The sequence below is a fragment of the Pinus tabuliformis genome, chromosome X (genome assembly GCF_031772625.1).
Source record: "Pinus tabuliformis cultivar Carrire ecotype Pingquan chromosome X, CPIR1, whole genome shotgun sequence".
Taxonomy (NCBI): domain Eukaryota; kingdom Viridiplantae; phylum Streptophyta; class Pinopsida; order Pinales; family Pinaceae; genus Pinus; species Pinus tabuliformis.
Genome location: NC_142308.1, coordinates 518,280,496 through 518,303,430, shown reverse-complemented (window position 1 = coordinate 518,303,430; position 22,935 = coordinate 518,280,496). Strand labels below are relative to the sequence as shown.

Below are 22,935 nucleotides of genomic sequence, written 5' to 3'. Positions count from 1 at the left end.
ATTTACCTAGTCTTCTGAAAGTCAGAACTTCAAGGCATTAGGACACTTGGAAGAAGCCGTGGCCTCTGTACATGCAGCTACACATGCAGCTACACATGCAGCTACAGCGGTGATGGTTATCTGATCCGTGTCTCTTACCTTATACAATGATACCTTGAACTAGTTATCCAAAGTTTTAGGAAAAGCATAAAGTCGAGCCTGTCAAACTGTTTATCCTAAGTTTTAAGAAAAGTAATCAAGCCCCAAACTCTTTATCCTAAGTTTTGATAAAAGTACATAGTCGAGCCGGCAATAAAACTAAGAAATGAGAAAAGTGTAAGACTAAGTTTTGAGAAAAGTATATAGTCCAGCCGGCAATAAAAGGTCGAAACAAAAACATTAGATAAAAGTCTGTTGCGCAGAACATTTTATTGCCGAAACAAAAACATTAGATAAAAGTCTGTTGCGCAGAACATTTTATTTAAGACATTGGTTTAGACCTGAAATGTAAGGAATATATTATTTAGTCAAAGTGATTTAATAGCTAGTCAACTCCCTGCTATGCTGGAGGAAGGGACTAATAAAAATATATAATTTTGTTTCTGAACAGAGAATGAACAGAGAATAAAAGATTTAAGTCGGGACTGAATTGAATTCTCAATGAGATAGATTTGATGAAATTTAAAATATATATATATTGAAACTGTATGAAGAACATAGCTTCCAAAGTATGAAAACCACATCGAAGGAATACTTGTTCCCGTAATGAGAGTCATTCCCCATTGGGCTTTTACCAAGAATAGAACCCAACTAAGTGTGTGTGTAGTAGAAGACGGTGTCTTGGTATTCAACCATCTGGGTTGAGTGAACAATTCAAATTAGTTAATCACAGAACTCAAACCGCCTTGACCATGAGATAACATTGGAACCGAGGTAGGCATCGAACGAGGGCCGTGTGAATAGAATAACTAAATTGACGTGATGCAGTAGGAAATCATGTTAGAATTTGCGCAATTTTTCGTCGAGTTATCTGAGTTGAAACCTAGAAGAAATAATTACCTACAAAAAAATCTGCAAAAAGCCGCATAAGGGATAGGGATAGAGAAATTTCACTGTAAAAGCAATTTAACTTCTGTGAAAGCAACTTAAATTAAACCCAAGTACATGAGTGTAGAAGAAACCGTTGAGAGGGGAAGTATGGTGGGAATGGGGAACGCTGATGAAAATTATCCTATAGCAAATCAAGGTTAAGGGATTAAACCATATAAAAAGAATAAACAAAATAAGAAGAGGACATTGAATCATACAAGTTAGCAAACTCACCAATAATTGGTGTAAGAGAACAACAAGGGCATGTCTAGACAAACGGAAATAAGAGTAAAACCTCATTCCAAATTTGTAACGCCCATTGGTAGAAATACTTGGATTTATACTCATGTTGGAGGAAACCACTTCCCAATTCAAAATACTTGGATTTATACTCATGTTGGAGGAAACCACTTCCCAATTCATAAGGATCTAGGGAAGTATGACTCTAGATGAGCAAGGGAAAAAAAAAAAGAACACATCTTTAAAATTTCACCTGGAAGAAGGGCAGAGAAACTTCATGTTATTTTTCCATTTCCTCTATAGAAAAGAGAAAAAAAAGAAACAAAATATGAGAAGTAGAACACCTAGGAAAAAACTATATATAATAACAAATAACAATTGTGTGTTATGGCCAAGGGTGAGGTATTCCTTCGCTCATTTTCTTTTACTAGTAATTTTCATTGATTTGCTTTTTTTCCACCCAGATTTACAAAACGAGGGTTTTCTCTATCATTCATAGGATTTATTTTTCTAGCCTCTTTAATTTTTTGTTTTTGCAGGCCCTACAACTCCCCGTATGGGGGAACTATGTCTACCCTTCATCACTTATGGCGACCGTGGTAAGACATTTTTTCCATGTAATCTTATTTTGAATTTTAATTTCCATAGAGTGGATATTAGAATTTTCTCCCTTTCTTTAGGTTTTAAGTATATGGAGAATGAGTCTTTTAATTTACAGTGACAGAGTTATGGCTTTCCACTTTAATAAAAAAAAATTCTTCTTCATGGATTAATTTCTTTCAATTTAGTTCATTGTTTCTTGTTTAATTCTCCTACGTGTATTGTTGTGGCTCAAAAGTAAGCTTAAGGGTTTTTGGGTTGACAACATGATTCCTTACATGGGGTTCTCTTATATCCTCAAATTCTAATTCGTATTCACTATGTGTGTTGCATGTAAAGTAAATTTTCCAGCAAGGTGTTTCATCCGAGTCTTAATTTCACTTGGCCCAGAGTTAATTTGTGGCCTCGCATGCTCTTTTAAGGTTAGCCTCTTACGAGACTAATATCCCTTTTTCCTATGCTAAGACACTAGTACTTTGAGCACTCTGTAGTTCAAACCCTATTTATGATTTTTATGTTACTTGGAAGATTCTTTGTACTTATTTTAGATGGTTTCATTTTGTCTTGGTTGGGCCTATTAGATATTTTCTATGAAAGACTTTTATATGGCTTATCTCTAGATCCAAGGTGTGACTATATGAATGACTCTATTAATTTTGTTTTGTTAATTAATATAAGCCTATAATGATTATTTACAAGTTTTGATGTTTGTTTATACACATTTTCCTTTGTATGGAATCTTGTATTACTGTTGTAAAGATCGCATGGATTTTATAGTTAGTATTCTTATAAGTGATGGTGAAGTTACTTGTTAGGTCCATGCTTGTCGAAATTAGGACCTTAATATTCTTCTTTTACTCTGTTATCATTTACTGTGTAAATTCATAAGAAAATAGGGTTGGGTTATTTCATTTCACTTGAAATATTATGCTTTCTATGGCAGCCCATTCGCAAGTGAAATATTACGCTTTCTATGGCAGCCCATTTGCACACTTGTTTGTAGGAAAGCTATTGGTTTGACTCACATCTCTATTGTTTATTCTGTAATTACTGTAACATAACCCTTTGGGCCTACCCCAGAAAAATATCTAATAAGCTCCATTAATTTAAAATTTCTTTTATTTATAGTTAAATTACAATAAAATGGACTCGCGCGTGGAGTTAACCTATCATTTCATGCACAGTAATCATCCAGGCAACTATACTCAAAATCTTAGCTACTAAATACTAGCAAGATAATGAACCATATTTCACACTCTTTAGATTTACCCTTAAGCTTAATCTCAATTTGGAGAAAGGGAGATGAATCATGACATGCAACCATCAAAACTCTGAAATAACTCTTGCAAGCATTATGGATGTTAATTTAAGTTTATGGTAGCTATTACATCATGATCATAGTCATGTACACCTAGTCAATATGTTATTGGCCAACCTTTCATGCACATGCATAACTAGATAGAATTAGCCTAAGTGGAGACAGTCTTATTGACATGCAAACACAAATATTTGAACCATTGGTCATACAATGAGAAACATTATTTCCACAACTTGTTCTTCTTGCATAAGAAATTACCAATTGAGGAAATTATAAGCATACTATATTTTATTAAATGCAAGATGATCAGGTATATTATATATATGATCTCCTCATAAACAAAGTTAGAGAAAAACATTAACACAGGTAATCTATTTATGAATAATTTGTCACATGAAAACTCTACCATGAATGGGTACCAGAACTGTTACCCACTGAATGTGCTTCTAAAGTTAACTTCACACTGAAATGCAACATGCATAAGAAAATCAGTCATTGCCATAATAGAGATAAATTCAACCATCAGCATATCTATATTCAAGATAATGGTTAAAAAATTGAGGAAAAGTAAAGGGGTAAGGGAAGAAATCAAAAAACTAAAATAATGACAAAACCTTAACCTCAAAATGAAAGGAAATAGAATTAATTAATTAAATAAAATCCTAAAGAAACAAAATTATTAAAGTTTAATTATTATCTAATAAATATGCATTTTATTAATGATGTTAAATGAAAATGGGCTATGCAGTTTTCTTTGTGCTCTTCCATACACTCAAGGGTTGAGGGCTTGTTTAGGTTTTGTCCTCAAGTCTGAAGGTGAGATAAGGGGCACTGAATAGTCTGAAACAAGACATACTTAATGGATCTGGTGCTTCCATTACAGTCTAGTCTCACGAGAAGTTTGTGTCAGAAGTAGTTCCATTTCCTGTAGGGGTATCAACATTTTAGTTGTCGACTATTTGTAGATTCCCGAAATGGAGATCGATTATGTTGATTGCTCTAAGGACCCATATGAGGGAATCCTTATTTAGTCAATTCCTCCACCTCAAAAATCTGATTCAGTAACCCTTACCACAAGTAGCACTCTAGTGGCAGGAGATTCTCCTTCTTTTATCGACTATGCAGGTTTCTCCCCTTTCTTCCAAAACCTGGGAACAAAGGGCATGGTGGTTTCAGGTGCTCTGTTGAAAGGAAGTAAACAGACACCATCTCTAGGTTCAAACATCTCTATAGTCTATTTCTTGCTCGAAGCCCTAAATTGTATAGAGGGATGTCTTGCTCAGTCTTTTAGCAAAGGGATACTAAAAGTGGGGATTGACGCATCATTTCCCCTAGCACATAATTTATCTTTAGAGGCGAAAATTTAGGGTTTCATGTGCAGGAATGCAGGTCTTTGGAAGCAGTTGGTGGGTTCTATCCAGACCGTATCGTGTCGACTTTCCAAACTGAACGTTAACTGACATCTATTTATTTGCAGGGACAATGCTCAGAGTCAAGTTTTTTTCCTATTGATGGTAAAAACACTGGGGCACAGAACCAACTAATCGATGGAAATCCAGTTGAAGGCATAAATGAGAAGAAGATAAGTACAAGAGTACCAAGGATCCATCTGGCTACCTGAATCCATGGCAACCACGGTGCTTGCTTCTCCAGGCTTGCAAACCGCCTTCAGTTGTTTCGCGTAGTGATCACACAGATTTACTGTCCCTTGACTTCCGTCCTCAACAACGCAGGTTTCGTAGCTTCCGGCATGGAAACTTTTCAGCTTCGTTCCTGCGCAAGCCGAAACTGTTACACTCATGTCCTTTACAACGACGCTCAGCAGGCCGCCGATGCACTGAGCGAAGGCGTCTTGAACGAGGCCTACGGTCTGAATGAACGAAAACGTGCCCCCTGTCTCTTCAGAAATACTGTGCATCGTGGCTGCATCGTGCTCAACTCCGAAGCCAAAGGCATGGACGGGGACTTGAACGTTGGCGCTCTGCCTCTGTTCATGGATGGGAAACAAAACCGAACCGCGAGAACTGACGCTGTAGGTGTCGTGGCCATCCGAGAGCAGCATGATGCTCGCCACGGGGTTCCGTTGGCGACGATCTTCGAGCACCTTCATGCCTATTCTCAAACCCTCGGCGATATTCGTGCTTCCCGCGCAGACCAGTTGATCGACGACGAGTCTCGCTTCGTGCTGGCCGTCCAGAGCCATGCTCTTCAAGGGAAAAACTCGCTTGGCCGTCGTAGAGAATACGACGATGGATAACCGATCCGTTGGGCTGAGATTTGATATCACAAAAGCCATGGCCCGTTTCAAGAGCGACAGCTTCATTCCCGTCATGCTTCCGCTAACATCGAGCACCGTAACAAGATCTATCGGCGCACGGCAACCTGGATCTATAACCGTATTTCTCTCGCAGTTTTCGTAATTCTGTTTCTTGGAAGCTTCGCTGGCCGGTGGAGCCTTAACATGCACCAGCACTGTAAAATTCTCCGAAGCTTCAGTGGCCGCAACGGCTTCGACCTCGGGATGCAATGCTATTCTCAATTTCCGTACATTTGCGGCAGCTCGATCGCTTGTTCTTTCAGGATCGACGACGAAACCCTTGAATTCGAACTCTTGGTCATCATCGGGTTGTAAGCTTGTTTGCCTTTCAATCTCTCGCAAGTTCGAAATCGAATCCAGAGGTTCGTCGTCGTCGTACACGGCCGGTTCTAAGCTAAAGCTTTCACGACGATTTCTATAGGTTGCGATCGAATCGTCTATCATTCTAAGCATTTCATCCTGTTTTCCAAACAATTCTTCCAAAATTTTCCATACTTCATTTGGAGTTGAACATGATTCAACATGAAATAGCAGTTCCGGAGAAATAGATAAACATAGGATGCCGAAGGCCTCGTCCATGCGATTGAAATATCTTGTTTTCTCCATTGCCGATGTTGGTTCAACTTCCGTTTCCATGGTTATTCGAAATAAGCCTCTACTTCTAAGATGAAGTTTAATCTTTGGCTTCCATTCGAAATAATTATATGGAGTGAGAATTGCCGATGGTGGAAACTCCAATTTAGACTTCATTCTTTGTTGTTGCTTCAATCTTCTGAACCTGCAAATAAAATTGCTTGTGCACTAATTACAAATCCCTGTGCTCTGATACCATGTAAGATTTTTGAGATACATAGATCTAGATATGCAAAACAATAAACAAGCTTGTAAGAGAAGGAAGGAAGCGAGCAAGAATTGAGAAAAGAATAAGAAATTGATTCTACAATATTAGTTTTAGAATAAATACATAAAAGCAACTAAGTTAAGCTTAGTTGTACATGCAATAACTAAAGCTAACTAAAGCTAAGTGTGCTTTATCTTATGTTAATGTGTACATGTGCCACATGCAAGCAATAAGTTAACTGGGGCTAATCTAGGTGCATGTACACCAACACAGCGAATCTAAGTGCATGTATACCAACACACATTCACATTTCTTTTCCAGAACCCTGCTTTGATGACTATGACATTGCTTCCCTCTGTTCGAACTTGGAGGATGAGCACCCTTTTCAATATAACGTTGTTGTAAGTGTTTTTTCATAATTCTGTTTTGTTTACTTCAAACCAGAGATTTTTTTTAGGAATATTGCAAATGTTATTTTTTTTTATTTTCTCTGAGGTCTGGTGCATCCCTCTAGATTCTCTTTCCTGTAATTGAAAGAATGTGGCATACCTGCAATAAGTTCCTATGAGAATATTACTTATAAGGGATGTGTTATAACAACAAGTACCTACCTATTTCTGTTGAAATAATTTCGGAAACTTATCTGCATGTGCCCTTCTGAAACTTTTGGCAAGCCATGCTAATGATCTTTTCACACGCCATGCTAATGATATGCGTATTCCTGTGCAAATAGTGCATGGTTAAACGAACACTTCCAAACCAGATGAAATAAACCCTTTCCTACTAATAATAATAACATCAAGATTTATCTTACCAAACAGATATTAATCCACCGCACTCCAAGAAGCAAGCTATAAATTTCTTCTGGCAATGAGATAATGGAAATAAAAGAATGGTAATAAATAAAAAATAAAAAAGGGTGCACCCCAAAAACATAGAAACGTATTGCAAAACAACCCAGCAAGAAAATACCAGAAAGAAAAATCATTGCCAAAGAAGAATACGATGCCAGAAAGAAAATAGTTTCCATAAAAGAATAGAAATGTAAGAAAAACATTTCAAATAAAATCACTACTATACTGCTTAAATAACTACTATGCCACTGGTTCTTGTGTTGCCTACCTCGCTTACCTTGTCTTCTGTGGTGCAGGTGCAGATGAAAGGAGTCTCCATTTCTGCCACTCCCCCATTGCTCCCACTCCTGCCATTGCAGACTTCGGCGAGGTTTTCAGAATGAATTTATCCAGTTTGCTAAAGATTTGAGTACATCTTCATAACTTCGATGCAGGTTAGTTCATGAAAGTCTTCCCCATAATTTTTAAGCATGCTTCCGTGTGTTTGCTCTAAAATCAATTTATCTAGTTTTCTGAAGGTAAGAACTTCAAGGCATTAGGACACTTGGAAGAAGCAGTGGCAGTTGTAAAAGAAGCCATGGCCTCTGTACATGCAGCGACAGCGGTGATGGTTATCTGTTCTGTGTCTCTTACGGTGTACAATGATACCTTGAACTAGTTATCCAAAGTTTTAGGAAAAGCATAAAGTCGAGCTTGTCAAACTGTGTATCTTAAGTTTTAAGAAAAGTAATCGAGCCCCAAACTCTTTATCCTAAGTTTCGAGAAAATTATATAGTCGAACGGGCAATAAAAGGTCGAAACAAAGACATTGGATAAAAGTCTGTTGCGCAAAACATTTTATTTAACACATTGGTTTAGACCTGAAATGTACGTAATATATTATTTAGTCAAAGTGATTTAATAGCTAGTCAACTCCCTGGAGGAAGGGACTAATAAGAATATATAATTTTGTTTCTGAATAGAGAATAAAGGATTTAAGTCGGGACTGAATTGAATTCTCAATGAGATAGATTTGATGAAATTTAAAATATATATATTGAAACTGTACGAAGAACATAGCTTCCAAAGTATGAAAACCACATCGAAGGAATACTTGTTCCCGTAATGAGAGTCATTCCCCATTGGGTTCATTCACCATTGGGTTTTTACCAAGAATAGAACCCAACTAAGTGTGTGTGTAGTAGAAGACGGTGTCTTGGTATTCAACCATCTGGGTGGAGTGAACAATTCAAATTAGTAAATTACGGAACTCAAACCGCCTTGACCATGAGATAACATTGCAACCGAGGTAGGCATCGAACGAGGGCCGTGTGAATAGAATAACTAAATTGACGTGTTGCAGTAGGAAATTATGTTAGAATTTGCGCAATTTTTCGTCCAGTTATCTGAGTTGAAACCTAGAAGAAATAATTACCTACAAAAAAATCTGCAAAAACCCGCATAAGGGATAGGGATAGAGAAATTTCACTGTAAAAGAAATTTAACTTCTGTGAAAGCAACTTATATTAAACCCAAGTACATGAGTGTAGAAAAAACCGTTGAGAGGGGAAGTATGGTGGGAATGGGGGAACGCTGATGAAAATTATCCTATAGCAAATCAAGATTAAGGGATTAAACCATAAAAACAGAATAAACAAAATAAGAAGAGGACATTGAATCATACGAGTTAGCAAACTCACCAATAATCGGTGTAAGAGAACAACAAGGGCATGTCTAGACAAATGGAAATAAGAGTAAACCCTCATTCCAAATTTGTAACGCCCATTGGTAGAAATACTTGGATTTATACTCAGGTTGGAGGAAACCACTTCCCAATTCATAAGGATCTAGGGAAGTATGACTCTAGATGAGCAAGGGAAAAAAAATAGAACAAATCTTTAAAATTTCACCTGGAAAAAGGGCAGAGAAACCTTTGGTTATTTTTCCATTTCCTCTATAAAACTTTGAAAAAATAGAAACAAGATATAAGTAGAACACCCGAGGGAAAAAATATATATATATATATATATATATATATATATAATAACAAATAACAATTGTGTGCTATGGCCTTCGCTCATTTTCTTTTACTGGTAATTTTCATTGATTTGCTTCTTTTCCACCAGGATTTACAAAACTGGGGTTTTCTCTATCACTCATAGGATTTATTTTTCTAGCGCTTTAATTTTTTGTTTTTGCAGGCCCTGCAACTCCCCGTATAGGGGGGAACTATGTCTACCCTTCATCACTTATGGCCACCGTGGTAAGACATTTTTTCCATGTAATCTTATTTTGAATTTTATTTCCATAACCTTGATACTAGAATTTTCTCCCTTTCTCTGGGTTTTGAGTATATGGAGAATGAGTCTTTTAATTTATAGTGACAGAGTTCTGGGTTCCCACTTTAATAAAAACTTTTTCTTCTCTCATGGATTGATTTCTTTCAATTTAGTTCATTGTTTCTTGTTTAATTCTCTTACGTGTATTGTTATGGCTCGAAAGTAATCTTAAGGGTTTTTGGGTTGACCACTTGATTCACTACGCACTATTTCACCCCTACAGATAATTCATCCTTTTCTTTTTTAATTTATTTTTCCTCCTTGATTTTACATGGGTTTATCTTATATCCTCAAATTCTAATTCGCATTCACTATGTGTGTTGCATGTGAAGTAAATTTTCCAGCAAGGTGTTTCATCCGAGTCTTAATTTCGCTTGGCCCAGAGTTAATTTGTGGCCTAGCATGATCTTTTAACGTTAGCCTCTTACGAGGCCAATATCCTTTTTTCATATGCTGCGACACTAGTACTTTGAGCACTAGGCTTATTTATAATTTTTATGTTACTTGGAAGATTATTTGTACTTATTAGTCTCTGCATGGGACTCTTAGCGATCGATTGTGCGTTGACGGCGTATTAATCTCTTATTTGACCAAAAAATATTGTTGTACATCACAACCTTAACCAAAGTTTTCATATTAGAAAATAATATAAAATTTATTATGTAATTTTTGATTGGACAACAAAGTTGGGGTCTTATTGCGCGCTTCGCAGCTTTCAAGACATTATGTTCGGGGTAAAAATAAGATATCCAATGTTTTCATAGATGAAAAGTTTTTGTTATCCAAAGTTTTCACACATGAACATTTTATCAAAAGCACCACTTAGTTTGTCTTAAGTTTTTGCTACCTGTTCTCCCTGTCATGCATGCAGTGTCTTGCATCCTGCAAGTGCCAGCTCTTTGCATATGCAGAGGCGTCCACGATGGTCTACAAATGCCTTGTCCGGAGTCCGGAGTAAGTTCAGAGCAGAGAGTGTAAGTGTCGAGCAACTAATTCTCCGGAGTAAGTTCAGAGCAGAGAGTGTGGAGCAGCTAGTTTGAGGAGCAGAGGAGCAGAGCGTCCAGCGGAGCTTCACCTTTACAACTTGTAAGTTCCCAGACAGAAGGAAGCATTCCCCATCTAATGTAATATTCACCATAAAAAAATGTTGAATTTCTACAAACCTTTAACATAGTTATTTGATGGCATGTAACTCTTTGCACTGTGCCTTTCGTCTATTCATGTAATAGTTTTGCTTCTATCATTCAAGTTTTCACTATATAAAGTGTTTTCTTAATTCATCGGGAATTAATTTCACTCTCATTTCATTATTATTTCTTTGCTATGTGCTTTGGAGGTGGTTTTTCTGATTTCATATTTAAGGTTTGTCCATATGCTTCTGTTTCTAACCTTCTATCATAGCAGAAAACCAGAAAATGTGTCAAACATTCCAAAATCCCAAGCCTTTTGCAGTAAATAGTATCATCTTTCTATTTCGAAAAGAGTTATTATTGAAACTATGCATTGTTAACCTGTGCAAGCCTGACTATGAATGGAAAATCTCTTTTATTCTGAATGTTGGTGGTTTTATTTGAAGTTTTATGAGTCAGCTCGTGAGTTTTCCCGGCTGGTGCTGTACTTGAAATTCATAAAGATTAAATTTGACTGGTTCGATTTCACACTCCCTAACGTCTGTAATTCACTCTTTTCGAAGGAAACGGGACCCTATCGTTTGAAAGTTGGTGGTTTTATTTGAAGTTTTATGAGTCAGCTCGTGAGTTTTCCCGGCTGGTGCTGTACTTGAAATTCATAAAGATTAAATTTGACTGGTTCGATTTCACACTCCCTAACGTCTGTAATTCACTCTTTTCGAAGGAAACGGGACCCTATCGTTTACAAACTTATGCATGCGGTATTTCAGCGTGAAAGTTTGATCTGAGGCTATGGGCAATGTTTTCCAATTTCATCTCCTCAAAATTAGCTTATCACATTAACACTTTCTTTAATTTAAAGCAATTCACGGTCAGTCTTTGCTTAACAATCGTTTCGATACCAAAATTATTTTAAAAAAATTACAGTGGACACTATATTGAATTTCAGGCAACTCTTTAGAGTTTTTTCAATAAAACATAGGATTCTTTCTTATCGTCTCCGCTTTTTTCTATTTAAAGAAGCTTTAATTAATGATTTAAAACATAAATTAGGAACAACTTGATTGAAATAAGCGTCATCAAATCAATCAGCCAGAGCCGAAAGTGACCCACCTGTGGAAAGTTAGTGAGCGATCTTTTCTTTTTTCGATATACTTCGAAACACACCCTCGTGTGTGTGAAAAGTTAATCAACCAGCTTTTCCCTTTATTATAATAAAGGTAATTTATATATAATTTGTTAATAATAACAGTGTTGCATAGCAATCAGCCCCAACGTCGAAGCAACAAAAAGATACGTTAGAAACGAATCACGATGGATTAAATTATACTTCGTTTCCGTCGATCCACATGTTATCACGTTCGTGCAACCACTTTAAACGTTGTACGGTCAAGCGATCCAGCGGATCACCATTCCCAAATCCCCAGTACTTCTACAACTTACACCGTTAGATCAGTCAAAGGAGCGAGATTATTACGTGATGCACGACAAGCCGGCCACAACCACATACACCCCTGGAAGTTGATCACCAATTGAACGAATCTGGGCAAAATCTCCTATTTCAGTTGTTTACGGGAATCTGCCTTCTCAAAGTCATTCCAACATTAAAAAATGGACAGCTTTGCCGTGAAGCAGACATTCTAGAAATATTTTAACTGGGTGGATATGGTCGACGGAACGAGTCATGCCAGCCGTCTCCAAACTCCCATACTATTCACAGAATTTGAACTAATAATATAATCATATATATGATATTATACGAATAATATAACAATATATATGATATGATATTCAATTTGAAAGTCACACTGAGTGAGAAACTAAATTGGTGTAGAGTACCCTTATTTATTGGACAAGGACCTATTTGTACACATGGATTTCAGGGTTAAAGCCTACAAAATTATATCATTGAATACAGCAAATGCAACCTCACATGAGCAATAATTTCGTATCTACGGCTGCTGATTGCGAACGCCAAAGGTTCCATAGATTGATTAAACATGGTGCTTATTATCCAATGACAAATTGTATATTGAATCAGTTACTCATTTGTGTTTCTTCCTATGTTATGCCTGAAAGCTATGAAGTTCTGGAGGTGGTATTTCTTATTTGTTTTTTTTCCCAGTTTTTCCTAGTTTCAGATACATACACTGAAATGCTACATTGGGAGTGCGCTATTGCTTTACCAATTGACGTGCATAATTAAGTTACACCTCAATGTGTGGGTTGCGTGGCCAATTTAGGACACATCATTTATATTTTCAATGACCGGATGTGGCCACAACCAGTGCAAGGAGGATGTAGTCTTTGTGTTTTTTTGCTTCATTGATTCATCAACTCAACTATTATTTAATTTAATTTAGAACAAATTAATATTGGATGATTGCAGATGATAGCGATCAATCTTAGCAAAATATTTTTACATTTTAACATGTTCTTTGTGTTTTTTTAATTGCATATTACTGTAATAACACATCATTTATATTTTCAATGACCTGATGTGGCCACAACCAGCTGAGGGAGGATATAGTCTTTGTGTTTTTTTGCTTCATTCATTCATTGATTCATCAACTCAACTATTATTTAAGTTAATTCAAAATAAATTAATATTGGATGATTGGAAGATGATAACAATCAATTTTAGCAAAATATTTTTACATTTTAACATGTTCTTTGTGTTTTTTTACATTGCATATTAATGTAATACAACAATTTACATGACAATAGACAAACAATTTACATGACAATATTACTGTAATACAACAATTTACATGAATGAGATTCATAACCGGCGTTGTATATCATGTGAAATTAATTAATATTTTTACAGGGTTGTATATCATGTGAAATTAATTAATATTTTTACAAATACATCATTAATTAATACTGTATTACAACAATTTACATCAATGAGATTCATAACCAGTGTTGTATATCATGTGAAATTAATTAATATTTTTACAAATACATATTTTACAGTTTACATGAATGAGATTCATAACCAACATTGTATATCATGTGAAATTAATTAATATTTTTACAAATACATCTACTGATAACTAGCTATGATAAAAAAATATAAATAATTTTATGTGTATATATATTAACATAATTTGTTTGGTAGAGTTTGATCTTGCATAGAAGTTGTTCACCAAAAAAATGAAATATACATACCTACTTATACACAAAACACACATGAACATTAATACCTCTATATGCATAAATGAGCATCTAAATACTTTAGTCCTTTGAGGTATGCATTTTACATCTAGATTAAACATATTACATTTTGAGTTTGAAATTGATAGATTATTTTACTTTTCAATGTTGATTTCAGTTTAAAAGATTATATGTATTTTTAAATTAAACCAATTGTCCAACAAATGATCGCCTTATTTTTCATTAAATTCTAAAATATTTTTAAAATTTGCAAAGCTATCGTCTAAACATATAGATTAATCGAGCAAATCATTTCTTAGTTGTTCAAATAGAACTTCAAATATTACACAGACTTAACCATAAATATCTATTTATGGAATTTTGATCTAAAATTAGAAAGTTCCACTTACATTAATAAAGTGCACATTTAAAAATTTATTTTAATATTTTTTTTTTTTTAAAATACACTCTTATAAATTATTCAATAATTTCTAATTAAATAGTTTTATGTGATTGTACCCTTCGAACATAAATATTTCTTTCAGAGTGAAACGTGGTGGATAAACAAGTACCCATATATGAAATGGACACTTTATATAATACGTGCATGTCGTTCGAATACTAAGGCTTATCCAATAGAACATACCTCAGAGTACCAGAGGAACCTATATATATACATATATACATCATTGTCTCAATGGAGCACATCATGTTGCAAATTATTCGGAATAGAATAGAGATATCAATCAGTGAAAAGGGTGATCCCAGAGTAATAGGTAGTTAATTATCTGGTAGGAAAAATGAGTTCGGATGACGCTCCCATGTCATAAGAAGCTCAAATGAAGCTAAACGTGGAGCCATGAAAGGAGGGCTCAACACCGCAGAGGTTTGTATTGCATTTGGTATTATTTTACCTATGTTTCTGTTTATTGTTAACTGTACAATTTGCTTAAATTTTTTGCATGCTATTAAACAGATGTGATCCAATCTTATTGCCAGGTCTAAAGACTGGGCAATAAATGTTATTCAGACATATGTCTCTTGCAATGGGCATGAGCCAAAGAAACATCAGGTAATAAGCATTTAAAATATTTTAACAATTTTGAAATATATGTTTTACTTCGAATTGAAATTTTTGTAACGAATTACACATTGAATTTGCAACGCCATCCAAGCAGCAAGATCTTTCAAGGAAGATAGCAAGTTTGTTCGGCGAAGGCAGATTGAAGCTTTGTTGTTCGGTTTAGTTTAGCGAAACAGAATGGGTCTTCGTCAGAGGTCAGTTGCTTTTCCTTTCTCCAAACCTGCACTTTCTGCATATTTTTATCATAAATTACATTTGGTATCTGTGGACAGCAGCAAGGTTGTCCTTATTTCAACATATTCTTAAATGGTAACTCAAGAATATCTCTTGCTCTTGGTTTAAACAATCAATTATCAGATGTCATTCCTGTGCATCAAAAGGTAACTCGTTAGTTAATCACTGTATCCATCTTGATATGCATATTCTTTTTCACTGAAAGTAAAGCTTTTTTCAGTGTAGCTTTAAGATATTCAGTTACAGGATGCTTTTTTCAGTGTAGCTTTAAGATATTCAATTACAGGATGTATCATCTTATCGCAAATGAAAACTTTATTTTCACCCTTGTAACAGTCATTTGATGTAAGAGACATTAAAATTTCATATCAACACTCCATTGATGTATGGTTAACAACATGCCATTTTTACATTTACACATTTAATTGATAGTTTGAGAAGAAAACTTACCTATGGGATCTCATGTTTCAAATGCTTAGGCACGTGAGTAGGTGAGGAATTACCCGTGTCAACAATTGTTGTTGCAGCCATCCAAAGAAAATGTGTTACCCTTGGATACACTTTCTTCTTCTTTCGATTTTATATTCTGCAAAGATGTAATATGAATTTGTCTGGAAGAACTTCCTATAATAGTGTGATAATACATCTTCCATTTCTTTGGTTTACACAAATATTCTAGTGTGATAATACATCTTCCAATTTTTGGTTTACACAAATATTTTCAGATCTTTAAGATTTTTCCTATAGATATGCAACCTAAGTATCAATAAATATTCCTCACTTTTACTCCGTGATGAATAAATCTTCCTCACTTCTTTAAGATTTTTCCCATAGATATGCAACCCAAGCATCAATAAATATTCCTCACTTTTACTCCGTGATGAATAAATCTTCCTCACTTTTACTCCATGATGAATCACGGAGTAAAAGTGAGGAATATTTATTGATACTTGGGTTGCATATCTATGGAAAAAATCTTAAAGCTATGGGAATATTTGTGGAAACCAAAATAATGGGAGATGTATTATCACACTATTATGGGAAGTTAATGGGAGATGTATTATCACACTATTATGGGAAGTTCTTGAAGAGAATTTTATACTACATCTTGGGAAAATATAAAAGGGAGAGAAGAAGAAAGTGTATTCGGGGTAACCGATTCTCTCTTGATGGCGGAAACAAGAATTGTGAACACAACCAATTCCTCGCATACATGAGAATTTGAAACATGATATCCTAGAGGTAAAATTTCATCTCAAAAGATTAACTAGATCTGTAATTGTAAATATGGCATGTTGTTAACCATACATCAATGGAGTGCTTATATGAAATTTTAATGTTTCTTACATCAAATTAGTGCTATAAGGGTTTCTATGGGATCATACATCTTGGAACAGACACATGAACTAAATATCATTATCTAGATTGAAAAGATTAATTTTTTTGTTTAACGCTATATAAATAAAATAAATGCCAAATTATCCTATTAGCGTAAAATTATGAACAACATTGGCAAAAGTGAATTAATTTCATCAAGGAATAACTATCGCTTTTTGTGATCTTGGATATGAGCTCTAATGTTTTTCCATGGTTGATAACGAAGTGACTTCCTTGTTCAAGAACATATAAAGCGATTCTCTTGTTTACTCTTGCGAGGATCAAGTTGTTTCCTTTAATGAAAGCCTTGAGATTTGTAAAGGTAAGCTCATTTGTATCTCCCTTCTTTTATCTAACGGGGATTCGCTATTAATTGGAGCCTAGTTTAAGATTTTGAGTATCTTAGCATTTTAGCACTTGATCACTGTTTGTGGTGACAATCTATCTAGCATATTTTTCTCATAATATGTTTGACAATCAATTTATTTTTTAACTCAATAGAATTATGAAGCATATTTCAGAAGAAAAATCTTCTGGTTATGAATATTTTAGCGTTACTATTGTTATGATAAGTCCTATATAATATAGCGTTTATGTTTTTCAATTTTCATATATATATATATATATTTCCATTTTCAACTTTGTGTACACACAAACTGTACCAATGGTAATGTTATGAATATTTCAGCATTACTATTGTTATGATAAGTCCTATATAATATAGCGTTTATGTTTTTCAATTTTCATATATATATATTTCCATTTTCAACTTTGTGTACACACAAAGTGTACCAATGGTAATGTCTCATACTATTGATTCATAATTTGACCACAAATCAAGATTGTTGTATTTATGACAATATTATGGCTATCTGTAATTTTTATAATGGTTCTTAGGGTTTCATACCTTACAATATCTTAAATCACGGTTACCTGTTATATATTATTAATTACTGTAATTGAATAAACGGTTAACTGTGATTTTATATAATTAAATATAATTAACTATATTTAATTATATTTTTTTATTAATTATATAAATATGTATAACAATAATTTGTAAATATTATAAATAATCCCTACCGGATTGGTATGACTCCCGTGCATTGAGAAATTAAGTCTAATTAGTAAAAACCAACCTCAGTAGTACTAGCTAGAGATTCATTAACGAACTACCAGAGTTTCACTCTTGACTTTTTCTGTGATCTCAATCATTAAAATATGCTCTTTAGTTTGTGTATCAACAGTTTCAAGACCTATGCTACCCGATGGTGAGAGTGAGCTCCGCTCGTGTAGATCTCACTTGGACTTGGATTTGCCTGCGTAACACCAAGATTTTATTTAAGATTTGCCTCCGATGTCAGATAGACCACTTAATTGCACTGATTGCTCACTTAACTGTACCAATTGCATATCACTTAACTGCACCAATTGCATATCAAATTCCGCACATCACCGTCTATTTGACAGCTCTAGGTGAACTATTTCAGTTCCATTTCAAATCGGACAGTATATGTATTTATGAGTTGCATGCCATACCAGAAATCAGAGAGTGGAACTATGGAACTATGGGTATTTTTTTTTATGGCGATCATTAAACACTGGTTTGCTCCAATAAATGCTCTTCATATTGGATTATATCCTCTCCCATCTGATCTTGAAGTATTTTAGCTCCATTTCAAATCAGTCTGTATATGTATTTATTACTGCACCTGTGAGAAATTTATCCCGCATTGAAGTGTTGTGATCTTGCACTGCGATCTTGCACGCATTTCCCTATCTGGCACGCATTTCCCTATCTGGTTGTACAGGACTTCTCGGCTACATCTCTTTTAGCGCATAGGTTCTTTCAATATTTTCAAATGATTACCTCTTGCCTGCAGTAAGATATTCCCAAAAACTCAGTTCCATTCACATTTAAAACCAGCTTGCAAACACATTGATCTCTTTTATAAATTGGCAAAAGCAATACCTAATTTCTCCTACATATTGATATATATCTCTCTGCTTCACATACATGGAATCCATTAGCATCAGCCAACTTACTCAACTGGCAGCATTGTTTCTCTTAGCACTTGTTCTCATGACTCTTTTGATTATGGACATCCTAAAAGTAGAAGCACAAAGAAAAAAGAAACCAAGAAACAACCACTAACAATAACATCTCCAACCAATAACATCTCCAACCAGGAGCATAGGAATCTATGGTAATCTATAACCAGTACATTATGGAGTATATTTGAGTTATAGCCACATTTTTGAGGACACATTGTCAAAATTCTGAATATCAGGCCTATTTCTGCATTATTTTACGACTTGTCTTTGTTCTGATTTTCAACCCAATCCAAGTATTTATGTCGCAGTTTCATTTTCTAAGTTGTTGCTGAGTTGTTCTTCTGTTTAATGTCAGAAAGCATATGACTATCTATCATAACTAATACATATTATGCACCATGCAGGCAGCAAGATCTTTCAAGGAACGTACCAAGTTTCTTCGACGAAGGCAGGTTGAAACTTTGCTCTTCTGTTTAATGTCAGAAGTTAGGTTTTTGATATCAATCGGAACCACTTCACTTCTTGGGCAATATGCCAAAGGAACCTTCTCTTCTTCAACTTATCATTTACCTACTTTAGCTATGTCAGTTAGACAGGTTGGACCAACTGGTGTGGGATCTTCAGAACCATGCCTTCTTTAATTGAATTCGCATTCTAGTTTCGTGACAATATTAATATTCCTGTGCATTAAAAAAATGTATTGTTTTAATATATATATTTTGTTCGAAACAATCATCTTCACTTGAAGTCTACACAGTTGGAAAAAAGGGGTTTTATAACCTAGTGAACAATTATCAAGAAACTGACTCCTGATAAATATTATTGTTGACAGTTATTTCGTGATACTTTGGCTGTGTGTGTAAAGGAGTGTTTCACGATAGCTATCAAGTAGCTTGACCATGAAAGAAAACAAGATTTTACATGTACCACTTTTTGTCATGTCCTTCCAAATCTGAGAACTCTTCCCAGTTTCCTGTTATAAATTTATTTGCTCTTCCTTCTCACTTATGGTTTGAAGAAACCTAATAAAAGGTCCATTTGGTTTTATTTTTTAACCTCACATTGTTCAATAGACTTGATTTCTACTGGACATTTAAGAACTTTAATGAATAATGTATTTTTAGGCACATATTATGTTGACCAGGGTTTCACTCTTGACTTTTTCTGTGATCTCAATCATTAAAATGTGCTCTTTAGTTTGTGTATCAACAGTTTCAAGACCTATGCTACCCGATGGTGAGAGTGAGCTCGGCTCATGCAGATCTCACTTGGACTTGGATCCCGATGGTGAGAGTGAGCTCGACTCGTGCAGATCTCACTTGGACTTGGATCCCAATGGTGAGAGTGAGCTCGGCTCGTGCAGATCTCACTTGGACTTGGATTTGCCTGCGTTGCTAGTTCTGAGTTGCTGTGATGTTATAATAGTACAATTTTCAAGTTTCAAAAAATGGGTGCTATATCCTTTCATGCATGATTTCCAAAAATGGTCACCACTTCTTTTCAATAAGCAACCCTACACTTATATTGCAGTACATGCATATTGTAAAATTTCATATTAATTAGATAAGAACATGTAAATAAGTTAATGGAAATACAATCTGTGACCGTAAAAGCAAAAGGAAAAGGAAAAATTGCACCCTTCATAAGCTCTGTTTCAGCTAATCAGTAGGTCTAACTAAAACAAAATCCATAGGTTTCGAATAAAACCCAATTGCATATCAAATTCCGCATATCACCGTCAATTTGACAGCTCTAGGTGAACTATTTCAGTTCCATTTCAAATCCCATTTCAAATCGGAGAGTATAAAATCCATTTGTGTTGTCCCTGCAGACCCCGGCAGGGACTACTGCCACGACAGTGGCTCCTTGTTTTAGATGGTTTCATTTTGTCTTGGTTGGCCTATTAGATATTTGTTATGTAAGACTTTTATATGGCTTATCCCTCGATCCAAGGTGCGACTATATGAATGACTATCAGTTTTGTTTTGTTACTTAATATAAGCCTATAGTGCTTATTTACAAGTTTTGAAGTTTGATTATACACATTTTCCTTTGTATGGAATCTTGTATTATTGTTGTAAAGATCGCATGGATTTTATAGTTCGTATTTTTATAAGTGATGGTGAATTTACTTGTTGGGTCCATGTTTGTTGAAGTTATGACTTTAATATTTTTCTTTTACTCTGTTATCAATTCATAAGAAAATAGGGTTGGGTTATTTCATTTCACTTGAAATATTATGCTCTCTGTGGCATCCCATTAGCACACTTGTTTGTATCGATTTGTAGTCCATTATTCTCTCATATATATATATATATATATATATATATATATATATATATATATATATATATATATATATATATATATATATATATATATATATATATATATATATATATATATCATTAGATTTCGTTAAGTACTCATGTAAAAAGGTATTGGTTTGACTCATATCCCTATTATTTATTTTGTAATTACTGTAACGTATCCCTTTGGGTCTACCTAGGAAAAATAGCTAATAAGCTCCATTAATTTAAATTTTATTTTATTTATAGTTAAATTACAATAAAATGGATTCGCACGTGGACTTAACCTATCATGTCATGTAGAGTGATCATCCAAGCAACTATACTAAAAATATTAGCTACAGAATACCCTTAAGCTTAATCTCAATTTGGAGAAAGGGAGACGAATCATGACATGCAACCATCAAAACTCTGAAATAACTCTTGCAAGCATTATGGATGTTAATTTAAGTTTATGGTAGCTATCATGGCCGTACATCATGATCATAGTCATGTACACCTAGTCAATATGTTATTGGCCAACCTTTCATGCACATGCATAACTAGCTAGAATTAACCTAAGTGGAGACAGTCTTATTGACATGAAAACATGGATATTTGAACCATTGGTCATACAGTGAGAAACATTATTTCTGCAATCGTTTTGCTTGCATAAGAAATTAGAAAATGAGGAAATTATAAGCATACTATATTTTATTAAATGCAAGATGATCAGGTATATTATATATATGCTCTCCTCATAAACAAAGTTAGAGAAAAACATTAACACAAGTAATCTATTTATGAATAATTTGTCACATGAAAACTCTACCATGAATGGGTACCAGAACTGTTACCCACTGAATGTGCTTCTATAGTTAACTTCACACTGAAATGCAACATGCATAAGAAAATCCATCATTCCCATAATAGAGATAAATTCAACCATCAGCATATCTGAGCTAAATGATTTAACCCCATAACAAGTAAGGATTAACATAAAACCGATACCATGCAAGTGAATCTCATCAGAATAGAGGGAAACACCATTAAATCTATTAATACATAAGAATATGTAATTCACTCAACATTCTCATGGCGAAGAAACTTAAGAAATCTTCTCATAAACAAACTGGAACTATAAGAGAGAGAGAGAGAGAGAGTAAGAAACAACATACAAAACATTCCACGCATGTGACTCCATCTAAAACAATCACTTGGAGGGAGGAGCACCACCACCCAACCATGAATCAATTCTGACTCCACCCGAGCCGAAGTTCTTTCGAAGGATCAACTGTCCTTAATTGATCGATGCACTAGACATTTAATACCCTCTTTCATGATTTAGTTTATATTAGCAGTGTCCTGCTTTTGTGGATTTTTCAATTTGCATAGGTATTTTTTTGAAAAGATCATCTTTATGTCCCATGAGGCTTTTCCTCATAAAAGCTTGCCTTTACCTCCCGCAAAACATTTATGTCCGATGCATCTTTACCTCCCATCTATGTGATGGATCACCAATCCATCCAGGCTTATCTAGAATCACATCTAGAAGCGGTATCATGAAAGATTCATCTCTATCCCATTCCTCAATGGGATTTGGCAAGAATCTCCTCTCTCTTGGTGCTCCAACCTCCAAGTGATTTATTTTATTAATTTATTTAATAACACATTTTCTTTTTATATTTCATATCACCTAGCTTTCTTCAGCTTAGGTTTAGAATAGTTTAACCCACAAAGGAGGGTATCACACCTAGCTTTCCTCAACTTAGGTTTACAATCATTTAACACGGAAGGGAGGATATCACACCTAGCATGAACTCAACTTAGGTTTACAATAATTTAGCACACAAGGGAGGGGTGTTACAATTACTCAGTAATTTCTTCACTATTTTATATATCATTTACTAGTATGAATACACTCGTATCTCCCATAGTGGTGATTATAATGCTCATGTTCTTTTGTTTTGTTATAATTCTCCTGCTATAGTTGTTACACCTTCTCATAAAATATCTTAGCATATACCCTTTTTTTTGTTATTCATTCATTCC

At 34.7% G+C, this 22,935-nt stretch overlaps 1 protein-coding gene across 1 annotated transcript; it reads right to left on the bottom strand.

The window, feature by feature from the left end:
- Positions 1–4,766: 4,766 nt before the first annotated feature.
- On the bottom strand, positions 4,767–5,987 carry LOC149140965 (E3 ubiquitin-protein ligase WAV3-like). The gene has a single exon (XM_089451113.1). The coding sequence runs from the start codon at positions 5,985–5,987 to the stop codon at positions 4,767–4,769; it is 1,221 nt and encodes a 406-aa protein (XP_089307239.1).
- Between the last annotated feature and the right edge of the window lie 16,948 nt (positions 5,988–22,935).